This window comes from Anolis sagrei, chromosome 8 (genome assembly GCF_037176765.1).
Source record: "Anolis sagrei isolate rAnoSag1 chromosome 8, rAnoSag1.mat, whole genome shotgun sequence".
Lineage (NCBI taxonomy): Eukaryota > Metazoa > Chordata > Lepidosauria > Squamata > Dactyloidae > Anolis > Anolis sagrei.
In genome coordinates, this window is record NC_090028.1 from 37,727,417 (window position 1) to 37,748,322 (window position 20,906).

The window sequence follows — 20,906 nt, forward strand, 5'->3', positions numbered from 1 at the left end:
ATTTCTACCCCGCCCTTTTCAACCCCTGAGGCGGGACTCAGACCGGCGAACACTGGCAACAATTCGATGCCGCAAATCACAATATAACAACAATATAAAACCATCAATACACAATAATTTAAAAACAATAACATTAGTTAAACAATCATATAGCTGTTTCCATTATTATCACAATCATATGTCCAAAGTGCCATTATGCCTGCTAGCCAAAGGCCTGGTTCCAACCGCAATTTCAGTTTTTTCCTAAAGGAAAGAAGGGAGGACGTTGATCTAATCTTGCTGGGAAGCGCGTTCCACAAGCAAGGGAGGGGGGGGGGGTTGGGGTCACCACTGAGAAGGCCCTGTCCTTCATCCCCACCAGATGCATTTGCGAGGCTGGTGGGACTGAGAGCAGCGCCTCCCCGGTGGATCTTAAACTACGAGGCAGAACGTATATATCTTGCAAACTGCTCTGAGTCCCCTTCGGGGTGAGAAGGACAGCATATAAATGTCGCGAATAAATAAATAAATAATGGTTGGCCTCGATTCCGGGCCTGTATCTTCTTTATGTCCTCCGTTTTAAGACAGAATCCAAAATTTCATTGAAATATTTTATTTATTGTTCTTCAGATACACCCTGATGTATAGTGATCTTCTTGTCATAAGATTCTCATGATAATTCCCCATTTACCCCAATCCAATGCATACCCTGTTTGGCTAAATTAAAGGTTTCCCCTTGATATTAAGTCTAACCATGTCTGACTCCGGGAGGTGCTGCTCATCCTCATTTCTAATCCAAAGAGCCGGCGTTGTCCGTAGACACCTCCTAGGTCATGTGACCGGCATTATTGTATGGAGCACTGATACCTTCCACTGGAGCAGTACCTATTGATCTAGGAAATCAGGAGAGCAATGACCCATCTCGATAAAATACTGAAGAGTAGAGACATCACACTGCAATGAAGATCCGCATAGTCAAAGCAATGATATTCCCCGTAGTAACCTATGGATGTGAGAGCTGGACCGTAGGAAAGGCTGAGTGAAGGAAGATAGACGCCTTTGAACTTTGGTGTTGGAGGAAAATTCTGAGACTGCCTTGGACTGCGAGAAGATCCAACCAGTCCATACTTCAGGAAATAAAGCCCAACTGCTTACTGGAGGAAAGGATATTAGAGGCAAAGATGAAGTACTTTGGCCACAAAATGAGGAGACAGGAAAGCTTAGAGAAGACAATGATGCTGGGGAAAAAGGAAGAGGGGCCGACAAAGGGCAAGATGGATGGATTGTTGTTGTTAAGGGGGGGGGGGCATTTTTCCTATTTTATAATTAATATATTTACTTCGTTTTTAACTTTTCTGTAGTTGTTGTTTATTCGTTCAGTTGCTTTCGACTCTTCGTGACCTCCTGGACCAACCCATGCCAGAGCTCCCTGTCGGCCATCACCACCCCCAGCTCCTTCAAGGTCAAGCCAGTCACTTTAAGGATGCCATCCATCCATCTTGCCCTTGGTCGGCCCCTCTTCCTTTTTCCTTCCATTTTCCCCAGCATAGGTGGATGGATGGTATCCTTGAAGTGACTGGCTTAGAATTATCGAATCACAGAATCAAAGAGTTGGAAGAGACCTCATGGGCCATCCAGTCCAACCCCCTGCCAAGAAGCAGGAATATTGCATTGAAATCACCCCTGACAGATGGCCATCCAGCCTCTGTTTAAAAGCTTCCAAAGAAGGAGCCTCCACCACACTCCGGGGCAGAGAGTTCCACTGCTGAACGGCTCTCACAGTCAGGAAGTTCTTCCTTATGTTCAGGTGGAATCTCCTCTCTTGTAGTTTGAAGCCATTGTTCCGCGTTCCCCTTGACTCTGAAGGAGCTGGGGGTCGCCACAGCTGACAGGGAGCATTGGCGTGGGCTGGTCCAGGAGGTCACGAAGAGTCAAAAGCAACTGAACGAATAAACAGCAACTACAGAAAAGTTAAAAACAAAAAAGTAAATATATGAATTGTAAAATAGGAAAAATGCCCCCTTATAAACAAGACCACATCCTCTTCTACTGCATTGTATACATAAAGGCTTATGTAAAACTTTGGTGAGAATAGGAAACAAAATCTCACAGGCAACCAAATATTTACTTTTTGACAGCCATGTCTTCCCAGAAGGTAAATGAATAAAACTGGTTAGTCTGGATTTACTGTAGTACTATCTGGATTAACTGTATTGCTACATATTTAATGGAGCTGGGAGACATGTTAAAAATAACTAGCTGAGGAACACACAATTAAAAAAGAAAATAAAATTCAGTGATACAACAAAATGATTGAGAAGCAGAGGACAAAAAAAAAACTACGGTAGCTAATTGCTAAGCAGCTTGTGACATATCGCTCTGATCTACAGTGATGGCTTCAATCTTCTTTCCTCCATGTTTTGAACTTGTGATGTGGTGGGAAGTTCACCCCCAAGATCTCACAGTGGGGTCACCTTTTTTTCTTGCACTTTTGCACTTTCACTGATCTAGATCCATCATCCTTTCTCCTTAAGCCTTCTTCGAGATTTCCGCTCCTCTGTGACCCTTGACAAGTAAGGTCGCGCCCAAAGAAGATCAATGCAAACTAGCCCGTCTTCCATTAATGTCACTTCTCCAATAGCTATTAAGTCAACTGGGTTTTATTTTCTTTTGGAGCTCTGACAAAGATGCATGTCAGCACTATTAGGGGGTCACAGCTTTGCTTTTGCGCCTGCCTCCTGCCTGCACTGGCCTCCTGAGCGAATGCTTTTGCGATGATCCGAATGGAAAATCAGGGATGGGGAAATGTAATGCGGAAAACACCACCCACACGATCTTTATCAATGGCTATGTAAATAAAAATGTAACGTTCGCTTGTGGGATTAACAGAACTCAAAAACCACTGGGCGAATTGACACCAAATTTGGACACAATTCACCTATCAGGCCAAGGAATGACCATCACTCAAAAAATGATTTTGTCATTTGGGAGTTGTAGTTGCTAGGATTTATAGTTCACCTACAATCAAAGAGTGTTCTGAACTTCACTAACAATGGAATTGAACCAAACTTGGCACACAGTTCTCCCATGACCAACAGAAAACAGTAGAAGGGTTTGGTGGGCATTGACCTTGAGTTTTGGAGTTATAGTTTACCTATAACACTGTGGACGCAAACAATGATGGATCTGGACCAAACTTGGCACGAATATTCCATATACCCAAATATGAACACAGATGGAGTTTGGGGGAAATACACCTTGACATTTGGGAGTTGTCGTTGGTGGGATTTATAGTTCACTTAAAATCAAAGAGCATTCTGAACCACACCGAGAGAATTGGGCCAAACTTTCCACACAGAACTCCCATGACCAACAGAAAATACTATGTTTTCTGATGGTCTTTGGCAACCACTCTAACACCCCTTTATGACCTGTGCAGGGGTCCTGATCCCCAGGTTGGGAAATGGTGCCTTAAGGCCATCCAGTATAACTCCCTTCACCAGGGCAAGAAAGCATAACCAAAGCCCTCCTGACAAAGAGCCATTCAGCCATAGGTATAGATAGATAGGTATGATTCATTGTCCGAGTAGGATAATCCTCCGGGGGGGGGGGGGGGGTCAGTAGGTGACTATGAAGCCCTATTCTTGACCTGCATGTTCTGCAGTGAGAGCATTGGTTTACAGTTGGAAGGCGGTCCCGGTCGGGGTAGGCTTGACGCGCTTTCCTCTTGGCACGTTTCTCTCTTTCGCCCTCCATTAGTGCCTCTTCAAATTCTGCAGCACTGCTGATCACAGCTGACCTCCAGCTGGAGTGTTCAAGGGCCAGGGCTTCCCAGTTCTCGGTGTCTATTCCAGAGTTTTTAAGGTTGGCTTTGAGCCCATCTTTCAATCTCTTTTCCTGCCCACCAACATTCCATTTTCCATTCTTGAGTCCGGAGTAGAGCAACTGCTTTGGGAGACAGTGGTTGGGCATCTGCACAACATGACCGGTCCAGCGGAGTGGATGGCGTAGGAGCATCGCTTCAATGCTGGTGGTCTTTGCTTCTCCCAGCATGCTGATATTTGTCTGCTTGTCTTCCCAAGAGATTTGCAGGATTTTTCAAAGGCAACTCTGATGGAATCATTCCAGGAGTTGCATGTGACATCTGTAGACAGTCCACGTCTCGCAGGCGTATAGCAGTATTGGGAGGACAATAGCTTTATAGACAAGCATCTTGGTATCCCTACGGATGTCCCAGTCCTCAAACACTCTCTGCTTCATTTGGAGAAATGCTGCACTCGCAGAGCTCAGGCGGTGTTGTATTTCAGTGTCAACGTTGACTTTGGTGGAGAGGTGGCTACCAAGGTAGCGGAAATGGTCAACATTTTCTAATGTTACACCATTAAGCTGTATTTCTAGCATTGGGGAAGGATTGGCTGGAACAGCACTTTGATGTTCTCGATGTTCAATGACAGGCCGAGCTTCTCATATGCTTCTGCGAAGGTGTTTAGAGTGGCTTGTAGGTCTTTTTCTGAATGGGCACAGACAATGTTGTCATCAGCATATTGGAGTTCTATAACAGATGTTGTTGTAACCTTGGAATAGGTTGGGGGAGAGTATACAATCCTGCCGCACTACTTTCCCAATCTTGAACCAGTCTGTTGTTCCATGGTCAATTCTTACTGTTGCAATTTGGTCTTTATACAGATTCCTCAGGAGAGAGACAAGGTGATTTGGTATGCCCACACTACCAAGAACTTGCCACAATTTATTATGATCCACACACAGTCAAAGGCTTTAGAATAGTCAATAAAACAGAAATAGATGTCGTGCCTCTCTCTATTTTCTCCTCTGATTTGAGAGCATGTTAACAATAACAAGAATCACATACCTTTTAATCTTGTTGTACATTTGTCATAAATTCAGCAGTTGTTATTTTGAGATTCAACTTTTTTTAAAGGGGCCACAAAATAATAGTAATCGAATCTAGACAGCACACTAGTGGATGTGGAATCCTCACAAGATTTCAAATGTGGGAGACTATAAGAAGGGTTAACTCCTAAAGGAGATTAATGCAGTCTGCTTGTCTCTTTTCAAAGGAGCTGTGATGTGTAGAGATATTCCTTAAAGGAAATTGTGAGTTTCCATGCCAATGAAGTCTTCAGTTATTCAAGTTGTATCAAATAACACCTCCAGATTGCATTCCTGATCATTTTGCAGAGATGCAACCCAGATGTCCAGGGGTTCATCTGCACTGAGAATTAATGTAGTTTGACACCACTTTTAACTGCCATGTCTCAATGCTGTGGAGCTAGAGATTGGTGAGGCTTATAACTCACATAATTCTATAGCATTGAGCCATGACAGTTAAAGTGGTATCAAACTGCATTATTTTTTGTGTGCAGCTGCATTTTGCATCTTTGCAAAATGATCAAGAATGCAATCTGGGGGTGTTGCTTGATACAGTTTGGTCACTTTAGTGTATTCCTTGCTTTCCTTTTTGAAACTGAAGCTCCTCCACCAATAATAATAACAACAACAACAACAACAACAACAACAACAACAATAATAATTGATACATAACAAGATTAATACACAGCAAACAAGTTCACTATGCTGGCTTTTGTATTCCAAGTGTCTAGAACTGTGTGATGTATGGACGAATAATGCATGCAGGTCTGAGTAGGGTGGCGTTTTGCAGCTGACAGATGGTAATTTTGTCAGCGCCAATTGTTTTTAAGTGCAGGCCAAGGTCTTAGGCACTGCACCCTGTGTGCTGATCACCACTGGGACCCCCTTGACTGGCTTGTGCCAGAGTCTTTGCAGTTCGATCTTTAAATCCTTATGTTGTGTAAGCTTTTCTAGTTTATTATTATGCAAGCTATAAACCCAACCTTGCACTTTCTTCCTTGACTTTCCTCAGTATTCTTTCCAAGGCTTTACTCTTCTGTGCTGGTGGCATGATGCCATTTGCATATGTGAAATAGTTGGTGTTCCTTTCATCCCTTTTTAATGCCTCTTTCCTCCAAGTCTAAACATGCTTTATATACAAGTTAAACGGGTAGGCTGTTATTGTTTGAAAACCAGATGTTAAATGAGCTTAAAATGGATCCAGGGCTCTATTTGCATCAGAGGCAGCATGCAATTACATCTTTTATGTATTCATCTTAATACAAATAGTTGGTTATGGTCTTAAAAAGGTAAAGGTTTCCCCTTGACATTAAGTCTAGTCATGTCCGACTCTGCGGGGTGCTGCTCATCTCCATTTCTAAGCTGAAGAGCCGGTGTTGTCCGTAGACGCCTCCAAGGTTATGTTGCCGGCATGACTGCATGGAACGCCGTTACCTTCCCCCCAGAGTGGTACCTATTGATCTACTCACCTTTGAACTGCTAGATTGGCAGGAGCTGGGGCTAACAGCAGGAGCTCACCCCGCTTCCCGGATTCGAACTGCCGACCTTTCAGTCAGCAAGTCCAGTGGCTCAGCGGTTTAAACCGCTGCGCTATCAGGGACTTCACTGGTTATGGCCTTATATTCTCAATTATTAGATTCCTGTGTTGGGGATATGACTAGATTTCTCCCACTGATCTATACAATGATGAACGTAATGCTGTTTATAAGACGTATTTAATAAGAACAGGTCCCATTGGAAGTAGGGGGATTTCCTTTTGAGTAAACACAATTTGCATTGCGCAGTTAGACTTAATTTTATTTTTAGTTCTGTGCTAAAGGTTGGGTTTAGTGACCTGTGCTTGTTGTTACTTGATACTGACATGTTCAACTGGGCATGAAATTGTGTTCCTGAGCAAAACAAATTAAATACTGGATTTCGGGGGTCTTGGATGTTGACCAAAGGAAACAAAAAAAAAAAGAAAAAAGGGAGAGCTTTTGTTGTAATATGAATGTGATGTTAAGGAGCTTGGGATTTATTTATCTGTTTCTTCTTTGTTCCCAAATGCTTTTGTTTCATTGGAAACTTTCAGTAGGAACTAAGGGTTGGGTGCTAGGGCTTTAAAGGAGCTGTTGACAGCAGTTGTGATAGAAAATTGTTGGGGACTACTTTCATTTATTTTATTTACTTTAATTTTACCCTGTTTTTCTCCATTAATAACAACAACAACTACTACTACTATTTGGGAAAAGTCCGACGTGTGATTCAATACAACAGCCAGCAGAGTGTCTGCTGTGGACTCATCTTGTTGTGTTTCTAATAATAATAATAATAATAATAATCAATAATCAATAATCAATAACAACAACAACTTGGGAAAAGTCCGACGTGTGATACAATACAACAGCCAGCAGAGTGTCTGCTGTGGACTCATCTTGTTGTGTTTCTAATAATAATAATAATAATAATAATAATCAATAACAACAACAATTTGGGAAGTGTCCAACGTGTGATACACTACAACAGCCAGCAGAGTGTCTGCTGTGGACTCATCTTGTTGTTTATAATAATAATAATAATAATCAATAACAACAACAACTTGGGAAAAGTCCGACGTGAGATACAATACAACAGCCAGCAGAGTATCTGCTATGGACTCACCTTGTTGTGTTTCTAATAATAATAATAACAACAACAACAACAACAACAACAAATCATAATACACTTTGTATTGTCGAAGGTTTCTATGGCTGGAATCACTGGGTTGTTGTAGGTTTTTTGGGCTATATGGCCATGTTCTAGAAGCATTCTCTCTTGATGTTTCACCTGCATCGTGGCAGGCATCATCAGAGGTTGTGAGGTCATAATAAACTTTATTTATATCCCACCACCATCTCCCCGGAGAGACTCGGGGAGCCTTACACAGCACTCCAGGGTGCACATATAACATACAAATGCTAATGAAGGTGGTCAGCTGAAACATTCACACCTAGCTTCAGCAGAAAAGAGCTCTTTGCCCCACCCCAGTCATTCCACAGATATATAAACCCATTTTCCTATTTCCAACAGACCTCACTACCTCTGAGGATGCTTGCCATAGATGCAGGTGAAACGTCAGGAGAAATGCCTCTAGAACATGGCCATATAGCCTGAAAAAACCCACAAGATCCTATATTCTCTCCTGACGTTTGGCCTGCGTAAGGTCATAATAAACTTTATTTATATCCCACCACCATCTCCCCAGAGGGACCCGGGAAGCCTTACACGGCACTCCAGGGTGCGCGTATAGCATACAACAGGTGAAAACGGTACAAAAGTATAAAACAAGTCACATAAAATTATAACAACAATCCCTGTTAACACATGTAGCATAAAATCCAAACAATACACTGGGCTGTTGTAGGTTTTCCGGGCTGTATGGCCATGTTCTAGAAGCATTCTCTCCTGACGTTTCACCTGCATTTGTGGCATGCATCCTCAGAGGTTGTGAGGTTTGTTGGAAACTAGGAACATGCAAACTATCTACAGATCCACTAAGAAAATCCAACAAATGCTACGTTCAGCAAAGGACAAGAGGGATCCTCTCACCTCTGCAGGAGTCTACCGTATACCATGCAGCTGTGGACAAGTCTACTTAGGGACCACCAAACGCAGCCCGCATTGACCAAACACGAATCAAGGAACATGAAAGGCATTGCAGACTACTTCAGCCAGAGAAGTCAGCCATAGCAGAGCACCTGATGAACCAACCTGGACACAGCATATTATTTGAGAACACAGAAATATATATCTTCCAATGTTTCTAGTTTCTAACAAGCCTCACAACCTCTGAGGATGCTTGCCATAGATGCAGGCGAAACGTCAGGAGATAACGCTTCTAGAACATGGCCATACAGCCCAAAAAACCTCCAACAACCCAGTGATTCTGGCCATGAACGCCTTCGACAATATTTATTTATTTATTTATTTACGACATTTATATGCCGCCCTTCTCACCCCGAAGAGGACTCCGAGCGGCTTACAAGATATATATACATACAATATATTATATTATTAGTATAGTACAATATCAGTATTATATATTACTATATTGTACTCTATCATTATATTGTAATATTATTAGTAATATTACATGTAATATGAAATATATAATTATAATATCATACTATTATTATATTGTATTACACTATAATATAAATATTATATGTATATAAAATATATTATATTATGAGCATAGTACAATATCAGTATTAAATATTACTATATTGTACTATACTATTATATTGTAATATTAGTAATATTACATGTAATATAAAATATATAATCATAATATCATATAATTATAATATTGTATTACATTATAATATTATAAATATTATATGTATATACAATGTATTATATTATTAGTGTAGTACAATATCAGTATTATATATTACTATATTGTACTAGACCATTATATTGTAATATTATTAGTAATATTACATGTAATATAAAATATATAATTATAATATATTATTAGTATTATATTGCATTACATTATAATATTATAAATATTATATGTATATACAATGTATTATATTATTAGTGTAGTACAATATCAGTATTATATATTACTATATTGTACTAGACCATTATATTGTAATATTATTAGTAATATTACATGTAATATAAAATATATAATTATAATATATTATTAGTATTATATTGCATTACATTATAATATTATAAATATTATATGTATATACAATATATTATATTATTAGTGTAGTACAATATCAGTATTATATATTACTATATTGTACTAGACCATTCTATTGTAATATTATTAGTAATATTATATGTAATATAAAATATATAATTATAATATCTTACTATTATTATATTGTAATACATTATAATATTATAAATATTATATGTATATACAATATATTATATTATTAGCATAGTACAATGTCAGTATTATATATTACTATATTGTACTATACCATTATATTGTATTACATTATATAAATAAAGGCATAGTAGGCTGTGATCAAAAGCAGTTAATACCATGGGATGTGGCCGAGAAGGGTTGCTGAATGCGGATGTTTTCCTGGAAATGACAGCATAGATTACAGTTGACTAAGAATCAGCATTTCTATTTGAATGAGCCGTTTTTGTCTGCAAGCATAGATCTGGGCAACAGAATGGGTCGTTTTCTAAATAGGAGCTCTGTGCAACATCCAAAATACGTAGTTAGTATCAACAGTTATTAATGCAAAGATACAGAATGAAGGGTGCCTGGCTCAATAGCAGAATGTGTGAAAAAGATCTCGTGGAGAATAAGTTAAGCATGAGCCAACAATGTCATCCAGCAGCTTAAAAAACCAATGGAGTTTTGGCCTGCTAAAATAGGAGTCTAGTGCCTCAAAACAGGGAAGTTATGCTACCCATGCTCTATTCTATTCTATTCTATTCTATTCTATTCTATTCTATTCTATTTATTTATTATTTCCAGTACTTCTAAATATTCTGCCTTCGTCAGACCACACCTGGAATGTTGTGTCCAATTCAGGGCACCACAATTGAGGGGAGATGTCGACAAGCTGGAATATGTCCAGAGAGGATGACTAAAATGATCAACAGTCTGGAGAACAAGCTCTATGAAGAGCGGCTTAAAGAGCTGGGTATGTTTAGCCTGAAGAAGAGAAGGCTGAGAGGAGCCACGATCAAAGCCATGTATAAATTTGTGAGAGGAAATCATAGGGAGGAGGAAGCAAACTTGTTTTCTGCTGCCATGGGGACTAGAACACAATGGAACAATGGTTTCAAACTATAGGAAAGGAGATTCAACCTGAACATTAGGAAGGACTTCCTGACCATGAGAGCTGTTCAGCAGTGGAACTCTCTGCCCCGGAGTGTGGTGGAGGCTCCTTCTTTGGAGGCTTTTAAACAGAGGCTGGATGGCCATCTGTTGGGGGTGTTTTGAATGCGATTTTCCTGCTTTTTGGCAGAATAGGGTTGGACTAGATGGCCCATGAGGTCTCTTCCAACTCTATTATTCTATAATTCTATTTATTGCCCTCCAAATGGAGCTGGAATATCAACACCCATCAGCCTGAGACAACACAGTCAATGATGAGGGATAATGGGAAGCTGCAGTTATCTCCAGAAGCCCAAACTTTGCTCTTCTAATGCAGAATCTATTCATTTCCAAAGGAATTGCATTGTTCACAGTCAGCATTAATGCCATCACAAGAGGAGGAAGTCTCTCGCGGATTGTTTACAAAAGACTTACATTCCAGTAAATCACACTAATTTCCCCATAACTCAGTGAAGAAAGGGGCTTTTCCTCCCTTCTCACAATCTTGGGGGGCAATTACCATGTTATTGTTTACTGATGACTCCTAAAGAGTTCTTGCCATATGGTCCCTATATGACCAACAACACCCCAACACACATACGCGGGTTGAATGAAAAGTAATGCCTCCACCGTAACTCAACAGATGGCAGTACTGGTATGCGGCAGGTACTGGCTTGTTCAGTAGACTCTCCTTTACAGTTCCATTTTGGCGGGAAGCCTTAGCATTGAATGGTTGTGTTGTTAAAGTGCGAAGTATGGAACCCTGTGCAGTCGGTCAATGCGACTTAAGCAACGTGCAGTCATTGAATTCTTGACTGCAGGAGGTGTCACCCCAAAGGAGATTCGTCAGAGAATGCAAACTGGTTGTGGTGATTGTGCTGATGTGAGTACTCTCTGTCATTGGGCGAGTAAGTTTAAAGACGTTGAGGTGGAAACATCTGACTTGCGTGACAAACAAAGAGTTGGACGTCCTGTGAGAGCAACCACGGGATTTCACAGCAAAAGGTTGACAGATTGATTCAGGATGATCGTCGTATCACTCAGAGAGAAATTTCAAGCATAATCAGCCTTTCACAAGAACATGTGGGTCACATTATTGCTTTTGCTTGTCTATCGGAAGATCTGTTCATGATGGGTACCCAGGATGAGAGAACTGTGAGACGCTGGTTGTGGAAACAGTATCGGTTTCTTCCGTGATGGCTTCAGAAAACTTGTTCATCGTAGGCAGAAATGTATCCAATTGTCTGGTGATTGATTATGTGGAAAAGCGAATAATGATAGTTAAAGAGCACATTCTAAGGATTATTTCTGCGTTTGATTTATCAAAATATTCCCATCCAAATCCAAGTAACGAAGGTGGAGGCGTTACTTTTCATTCAACCCTCGTATTTGACAAATTTTAAAGAAAGATTGGGGCCTGTTCATTACCTCTTCGCAACAACGACGGGGGCATTTTTCAACTGTGGGATTTATTAATTAGTCAAGTGAGTCTGTATATCTATAAGACTTGCTTGTATATATTATTTTGAATTTTTTTTTATTGTTGCTATTTCGAAACTCTGCCTGGACAAGGAAGCTGTACTATTTGACTTGTTTATAGAGGAATGGCCGTAGTGTGTGTTTGCTTCAGCTAATGCAGCCAACAAATTGCATGTGAATAACGTTTTGGCCTAGTGCCATTGCTTAAAAAAAATACCCTATTCAGGAGATTATATGAATGGGATTATCAAGGCAAGTTGCTCTGGGGTATCCATCCAGTTAAATCACCTTCAGATGCCCAGCAGTGAATGGGCTCCATTGTGAATAATAACACGAAATCTTGGCACGAGAGGGACTGTGAACTTGAAGAGCAACCCTCCACTGTTCAAAGGCTGGCTGCTCATAAATGGGCATCTGTGTAAGGAAATGCGCAGGAAATGCAGCCCTGCCTCTGGCAGCGGTCATGACTTGGTGCGCGATGCACAGTAGAAGAGTCTTTCCTCTTAAATGGATGTAGAGGCTGGATTGAATTTCTTCTGGCAACGTTTGCTCACGAGCCGGACCTTGTTTTGCACAAATGTAACTCCAATCTCACATTAAAAATATATGAGTGACTTACTGCTATCTGCAACTGCGACAGTAAACGTTGTGGCAACCAACAACATGGGTATACAATGTACTCATCGCTCTATATTTAGAACATGTAATCAATGCTAACTTTTTTTGAAACAATGGATATGGTTCCTGGGAAGCAGATAGCTCTATTGAGTTGTTGGTTATTAATACCGAAAGAGTCAACATCTGTCTTAAGTGCTGTTCCAGCAGTCACCAGCCAATCCCTTTCCAATGCCAGAGATACAGCTTAATGGTGTAACATTAGAAAATGTTGACCATTTCCGCTCCCTTGGCAGCCACCTCTCCATAAATGTCAACATTGACACTGAAATACAACACCGTCTGAGCTCTGCGAGTGCAGCATTTTTCCGAATGAAGCAGAGAGTGTTTGAGGACCTGGACATCTGTAGGGATACCAAGGTGCATGTTTATAAAGCTATTGTCCTCCCAACCCTGCTGTATGCCTGCGAAACTTGGACTGTCTACAGATGTCACATGCAACTCCTAGAACAATTCCATCAGTGCTGCCTCCGAAAATTCCTGCAAATCTCTCGGGGAAGACAAGCGGACCAATGTCAGCGTGCTGGAAGAAGCAAAGACCACCAGCATTGAAGCGATGGTCCTCCGCCATCAACTCCGCTGGGCCGGCCACGTTGTCCGGATGCCTGACCACAGTCTCCCAAACAGTTGCTCTACTCCAAACTCAAGAACGGAAAACGGAATGTTTGTGGGCAGGAAAAGAGATTTAAAGATGGGCTCAAAGCCAACCTTAAAAACTCTGGCATAGAACTGGGAAGCCCTGGCCCTTGAGCGCTCCAGCTGGAGGTCAGCTGTGACCATCAGTGCTGTAGAATTTGAAGTGGCACGAATGGAGGGTGAAAGAGAGAAATGTGCCAAGAGGCAGTAGTTTTATAAGTCTCGTAAGACCTTTTCTGCCGAAGAGTACTAGTGCCTCACTAAACTACAACTCCCATGATCCTATAACACAGAGTGATGGCACTAAAAGTGTTGTCAAACTGCACTCATTCTATATACTGTAGATGTCCCCTAAATTGATATGAATTGCAGAGATGATTTGTTGCCAAGGTATGAACCATGTAGCAGTCCAGTTGTCAGACTACAACTCTCAGCATTCTTTACCATGGCTAGGTCTCATGGGAGTTGTAGTCCTGCAATAACTGGAGAGATTAAAATAAAACTCCAAAATCAAAACAGCAAATAAAGAACAACATTCAAAAATGGGAATTCAAGACTAGAAACAATCAGAGCCAGCAAACATCTCCCAACGAAGGATTCCCCAGGCAGTACGAAGCCAGACCTTAAAACCAATAGGCCATTAAATGCTGATCAAGGTGGCCAATTGCAACATTCACACCTACCTCCAACACACAAGAGTTCTTTCTTCCACCTTGGACATTCCACAGATATATAAACCCCATTTTCCTAGTTTCCAACAGATTTCACAACCTCTGAGGATGCCTGCCATAGATGTGGGTGAAACGTCAGAAAAGAATGCTTCTGGAACATGGCCATAAAGCAAGGAAAACTCACAACAACCCAATATCTGGAGAGCTGGATTAAACCACGATTTTGCTCACGTACTTTCAGGAATCAGTTCCATTGAATTCAGTGTCATTTGCCCACGGGTAAATTACTATTGCCTTGGAAGCTTAATCTGCATCTTTCAAAGCAATCAGCAACTCATCTGCACAAATAGCAGATGAGATGTTAAAACAGTTCTTTGCCTACATTATTACTGTGTATGGGTGCCTGGATTAATTGCTCGTGCAAATAAAATAGCACCTTTACATATTTCTTGCCTACGTATACCCTATGGCATTCCCAAGCTTGTCGAGAGATGACTCAAAGACACGAATACACAAAGTATGCAGGAAGCACTATGTCAGAGGAGAGATGCGTCTTTGGTTTTGTCTTTAACGTGCTGGCTTTATTCTTACTTCTTACTAGTTGTACCTGCCACGGGTTGCTGTGGCCAAACTTCCCTCCCTCTTTCTCTCCTTTCTTTCTCTCCTTCCTTTCCTTCCTCTTTTTCTTTCCCTTCTTTCTTTCTTTCTTTCTTCTCTAGCTGTTTCTTTCCTTGCTTCCTTTGCTCTTTGGTTCCATCTTTCCTTGTCTCCTTCCTTCCTTCTCTCCCTCTTTCTCCCTTTTGTTCCTTCTCTCTGTCCTTCCCTCTCTTTTTTCCTTCTTTCACTTTTTCATTTCCTTCTCTCCTTCCTTCCTTTTCTACATTTCTTTCGCTCCTTCTTTCTCTCCTTCGTTCCCTCTTTCTCTCTCTCTCCTTCCTTCCTTCCTTCCTTCCTTCCTTCCTTCCTTCCTTCCTTCCTTCCTTCCTTCCTTCCTTCCTTCCTTCCTTCCCCCTTTCTGAGTATATGTGTTTTGCGTCTGTATATATGCATATATGTGTGTATATATTTGTGTATATGTGTGTTTGTATATATATACATACATATATATGCATGTGTTGTAAAGTATTTTTTTGTTTTTTGGCTTTTGAAGTTACTTCTGCTGTGTTTTTCAGTATTTTTATGAGTGATGGTCACTTGTTTGCCTGATAGGTGCCTTGTGTCCAAATTTGGTGTTGATTCGTTCAGTGGTTTTTGAGTTCTGTTAATCCCACAAACAAACAAACATTACATTTTTATTTATATTGATTTGGATTGGAGAGGATTTGCTCACACGAGAGAAGCATCCAGATATGCCTTTTTTACCAGCAGCCCAGTCCAGAAGCAGTTCAGTTATATGATCCAATGCTTATACTGTTTTTATATTGTCTTATTTTGTTCTATTGTTATTTCAATTGCATATTTATGTTTTTGGTTGTGGGCACCATGGGGTGCTGTTTTGTTATCCGCCCTGAGTCCCTCTGCGGAGATCAAGATAGGACGGTAATACAAATGTCCGAAATAAATAAATAAATAAATAAATTCTTTAGACTCATGTGGAGCAAAGTTACTTTTGGGACTACAGTTTCCAAGAACCTGCTACCCAACATGTTTGCTGGGTATTGTCATCCAAATAAAGTGATCTGTCTAGCCTTGAACTTCAGTCCTTAATTTCCTCTTTGGGCATTGATGTTTACTTTTTCATTTCTTGTTAAAACGGTTTTATTGGTTCTTTAAAATAAACTTCCTTTTTTTGTTGGTATCTTTTTACAGGTTCCTGTTGCATGTAAATCTTGTCCGTGTGGTTATATATTTATTAGTCGAAAACTCTTGAATGCTAAACGCTCGGAAAGGCTGCCTCCCACTGCAGGTATTGTTCCATTTGATGCCTTTTCTGTAGTTTTCATGTGCTGGAAATATTACTTTCCTTCTTCTATTAAATAAAATGAATCCAAAACCTGCTGGGGGGGAATGGGGCAAGTGTTCTCTTCCCTGATATTGATGTGGCATCCTCTGAACTTCCTCTGTAGGTCAGGCATACCTTACTAAAATGATGCTCTTCATTTCTATAATACAGTACCATTTTGTTACCTGTTCTCAGTCTATTTTTAAAAACAGGAATTTTACATTTAGTGTCTTGTTATATTCTTGTTATATTTTTAAGTTTACTAGCATATATGCCCAGCGTTGCCCAGGTGTAGTTGGGACTGCGATTCGCTTTCTTTCTCCCTTCTCCAGCTCTAAGAAGGCCTTCCTCACAATGCCTCCATGGCAACACTCTGGCAACGGTGGGCAGGCTCCTTTTGTCGCCCTTTCTTTCTTTCCTCCATTTCTCTCTTATGTCTTCTCCCTTTTCTTTCTTTCTTTCTTTCTTTTTCTTCTTTCCTTGCTTTCCATCCTACACTTACCTCTTCTTCTTTCTCCCCTCCCTCCCTCTTTCTTTCTCTCTTTCTTTTCCCTTCTTTTTCTTTCTTCATCCCTTTCCTTCATACCTTCTTCCTTTCTTTTCCTTTCCTCTCATATCTTTTCCCTTATTGATTCATTTCCTTTCATATCTTTTCCCTTTCTTTTCCTTCCTTCCTTTCCTCTTTTTTCTCTCTCCCTCCGTTCTCTCTCCCCTCCTTCTGCTTTCTTTTCCTTTTTCTTCTCCTCCTCCTTTCCTTTCCTCCTTCTCTTCCTCCTCTTCCCTTTCCTCTCCTTTTCTTCTCCTTCTTTCGTTTCCTTCTTCCCCTTATCCTTCTTCTTTCTTTCCTTTCCTTCTTCTCCTTTTCTTTCCTTTCCTTCTCCTTTTCTTCCCTCTTCCTTTTCTTCTTTTTTTCTTTTCCTCCCTTTGCTTTGCTTTCCTTCTTCTCCTTATCTTTCTTGTTTCCTTTCCTTCTCCTTTCCTTTCCTTTCCTTTCCTTTCCTTTCTTCTTCTTTCCGTCCCTCTCCTTTTTCTTCTCCTTCTTTCCTTTCTACCCTTTCCTTTCCTTCTTTTCCGTCTCCTTTCCTTCCCTCTCCTTTTTCTTCTCCTTCTTCTTTCCTTTCCTTTCCTGCTTTTCCTTTCCGTTCCTTTCCTTTCCTTCTTCTCCTTGTCCTTCTTTCCTTTCCTCCTTTCCTTTCCTTCTTTTCCTTCTCCTTCTTTCTTTTCCTCCTCTTCCTCCTCCCCCATACACCTAGCAACAGCCAATCCACTTCACCCCCTTTCTTTCCCAGTAATGCCACAGAGGGCCACTTCACCTAGCCACAGCCAATTTACTTTGATTCTCTTCTTTCTTTTGGCTCTGGGCACGAAAGATGTGGTTCTTTTAGTTCAAACCCCTCCATTATTTTAAGTTGGATAATAAAGGTTATGTTTACCAAGTTTAGTCCAGATCCATCAAGGCACGTGGGAACCTTTGTGGTACAAATGTTATTTTACAGTTTTTCCTGTCCTGGGCATTGCATGGGCTTTTTGTTTTGCAGGAGGCGGTTTATTTTGTTGTATCAACTTTGCAAATGTGTACGCTTAAAATTTGCAGGGAAACAGAAATATTTCTAATTTAATGTTGACAACATAACATTTTACGTGCTAACAAGCCCTGAAAGAGCAGAGAAGAAGTTACAATAGTAGAATACAAACTCTGATGCAACAATGACGGTTGTTTGTTACCAGCACTGCATTAACACTTTCAATAATGAATGACAGGTGTAGCAATATTTTGCAAAACTGTTTCACGAGTTGCAGAAAAAAAATTCAACATAAATTGTTATTGTGAAGAATTACATCGAAATTGCTAATTAATTCTACTTTTACCTGCAAGGTAAAACTAAAGGGCAGTCTCTTTTCTCAGGAATCAATGTGTTGCATTTGTGTTTTGTTAAGTCTTTTCTCCTTTGTGAGTAACCTATGACATTTATGACTGTGGAGCGCCATAAAAAAAGAAAAGAAAGATAAAATCTCCACTTTTTTGCATGACCATAACGATATCGATGTTTTCGAACAGAAATCAGAAACGAGGCGAAGAGAAGACGGACAGAAAGGGTCAGAAGGGAGAGGATAAACTCTGTGGTCAATAAAGACTTAGAAAACCGAAGAAGAGCCCGGTCCAACAGCCATTCGGATCACAGCAGAAGAGGAAGAGGGAGGCCAAAGAATGCCACCGCGAAAAAGCACGAAGAAGAAAGAGGTACGCAATACGGAGACATCCCTTGCTGTGTTTAACATACAGTTCGATCTCCATTTCCATGGAGGATACATTATGAATTTACAGTGGAAACCTGAAACTAGGGAAAATAGCAAATCTTATTGAAATGAATGACGTCCCCTGGAAATTAGAATAGAATTGCCCCGGAGAAGTTAAAATATTCCCACATAGATTCCATATTAGAGTACAGATAAATCTGACCAGTCAATATATAATTTATAATATTATAATGTAATGTAATAATATGATATTATAATTATATATTTATATCACATGTAATATTACTAATAATATTACAATAATGGTATAATACAATATAGTAATATTTAATATTGATATTGTACTATGCTAATAATATAATATATTGTATGTATATATATTTTGTAAACTGCTCTGACTCCTCTTCGGGGTGAGAAGGATGGCATGTAAATGTCATAAATAAATAAATAGGCCCCTTGCTGGCCCAGTATATTAAACCACTGAGCTGCTGAACTTGCTGACTGAAAGGTTGTCGGTTCGAGTCTGGGGATCAGGGTGAGCTCCTGCTGTTAGCCCCAGCTTCTCCCAACCAAACATGCAAATGTGAGTAGATCAATAGGTACCACTTCTGGCTCCACAATCCTGTAGGCATGGTGCCTCTTTTCATTGTAATTATAACCATAGTACAATATTAGTATTATATATTACTATATTTTAACTATACCATTACAATGTAATATTATTAGTAATATTACATGTAATATTAAATATATAATTATAATATCGTATTATTATTATATTGTATTACATTATAATATTAATATATTTTCTCCTGCGTATACCATGGTACCCTTTGGTTTTGTTAGCTTTGTAGAAAGACATCCTAAGTATGCTGAAGGAACCCAGTTCTATCTTGTTTCATTCCAATCCATTGCATATCCTTCTTGCCGAATTGGTTTTCAGGGTTTAAATTGATTATTTTTAATATTCTTCAGGAAAGAAAGAGGGAGGGAAGGAAGGAAAGAAGGAAGGAAGGATGGAGCCAAAGAGCAAAGGAAGGGAGTAAAGAAGCAGGTAGAGAAGGAAGAAAGAAGAAGGGAAAGAAAAAGAGGGAAGGAAGGAAAGAGGGAGGGAAGGAAGGAGAGAAAGAGGGAGGGAAGGTTGGCCACAACAACATATCTTGTGTGTGTATACACACACACACATCAACTTTGGGTAGCATAGGGAAGGCTAACACCCTTGCGGTGTTTGTTTTGCTGTCTGTGCCCCTGTTCAGAAGATCTCCCCTCACTTTCTGTCCCTGTGATCATTGAATTTTGAAAATTTTGGTTTCCTGTAGAAAGCAGGATTTGTCAGAAAGCTTCAGTGGAGACAACTTTTCCCTATAATCACCCTTTCAGGAGTGAATTTTCCTTCTGAGAGGGAGATTTTTCTCACTTCCTGTTAACCATGACTTGTTTGTAAGTTGGATGTTTGTAACTCAGGGTCTGCCTGTACTTGGTTCATGCCGTGTTTGTCTTTTTTTTCCTCCCACTCTCTGCAGAAAAACAAGAAAAAGAAATAGACATGTATGCAAACCTGTCCGACGAAAAGGCTTTTGTATTTTCGGTAGCCTTGGCAGAAATAAACAGAAAAATTATCAACCAGAGGCTTATCCTGTGATGGCCGGGGCAGGACTTCTGCATGCCTTGCTGTTTAATTCAGGGGGTGACTTTGGGACGTATGGCGGCCTCGTGACCGTTCTGTTGGGTCGCCTGCATCAGGGGAGGCCACACGTTTTTCCTGGCGGATCCTCTGACCCACTTGCTCTTTCGTTTCGGGATGTTTTGGGAGACGGCGGACTTGGCGTTCCAGCTTGTGTGGTCAGGAAGCAAAATGACCAACACTTTCCGCGAGGAAGAGAAGAAGCTCAAAGGCAACATCCTACAAAGACGGCTTCTGGAAGAACTTGGCAGAGATTTCGGTTTCTTTTGACACTTCTGGCATTGAAATGCAATATTTTAATTAACTTAAATGTCTTTCACAGCATTGATTCCAGATTTGCAGCTTACATTGAAGCTTACCTGTGTATATAGTTCGACTAACCCTTTTAATAAATCAATATTCGGTTATTTTATTACAATCTGCTGAGCGGTATCGAATCATAACAGTCCAACCCCCTGCCAAGAAGCAGGAAAATTGCATTCGAAGCACCCCCGACAGATGGTCATCCACCCTTTATTTAAAAGTCTCCAATGAAGGAGTCTCCACCACACTCCAGGGCAGAGAGTTCCACTGCTGAACAGCTCTCACATTCAGGAAGTTTGTGTCATGTTGATTGTGGAATGCTTTCCTCTAGAATAATAATAATAATAATAATAATAATAATAATAATAATAATAATAATCCACTCAGTTCTTGTGGGTTTTTTCGGGCTATATGGCCATGTTCTAGAGGCATTTCTCCTGACGTTTCGCCTGCATCTATGGCAAGCATCCTCAGAGGTGAGGTCTGAGCATCCTCACCTCTGAGGATCCTCACCTCTGAGGATGCTTGCCATAGATGCAGGCGAAACGTCAGGAGAAATGCCTCTAG

The 20,906-nt window shown here is 40.4% G+C and overlaps 1 protein-coding gene across 1 annotated transcript in view; it reads left to right on the forward strand.

The window, feature by feature from the left end:
- Positions 1-20,454, forward strand: part of C8H16orf87 (chromosome 8 C16orf87 homolog) — a 28,691-nt gene extending 8,237 nt beyond the window's left edge. The window contains exons 2-4 of the mRNA XM_060788431.2: positions 15,961-16,057; positions 18,153-18,335; positions 19,876-20,454. Coding sequence (XP_060644414.1) covers positions 15,961-16,057; positions 18,153-18,335; positions 19,876-19,994 — 399 coding nt within the window. The 3' untranslated portion in view covers positions 19,995-20,454. The remainder of the gene's footprint in view (positions 1-15,960; positions 16,058-18,152; positions 18,336-19,875) is intronic.
- Positions 20,455-20,906: the final 452 nt, after the last annotated feature.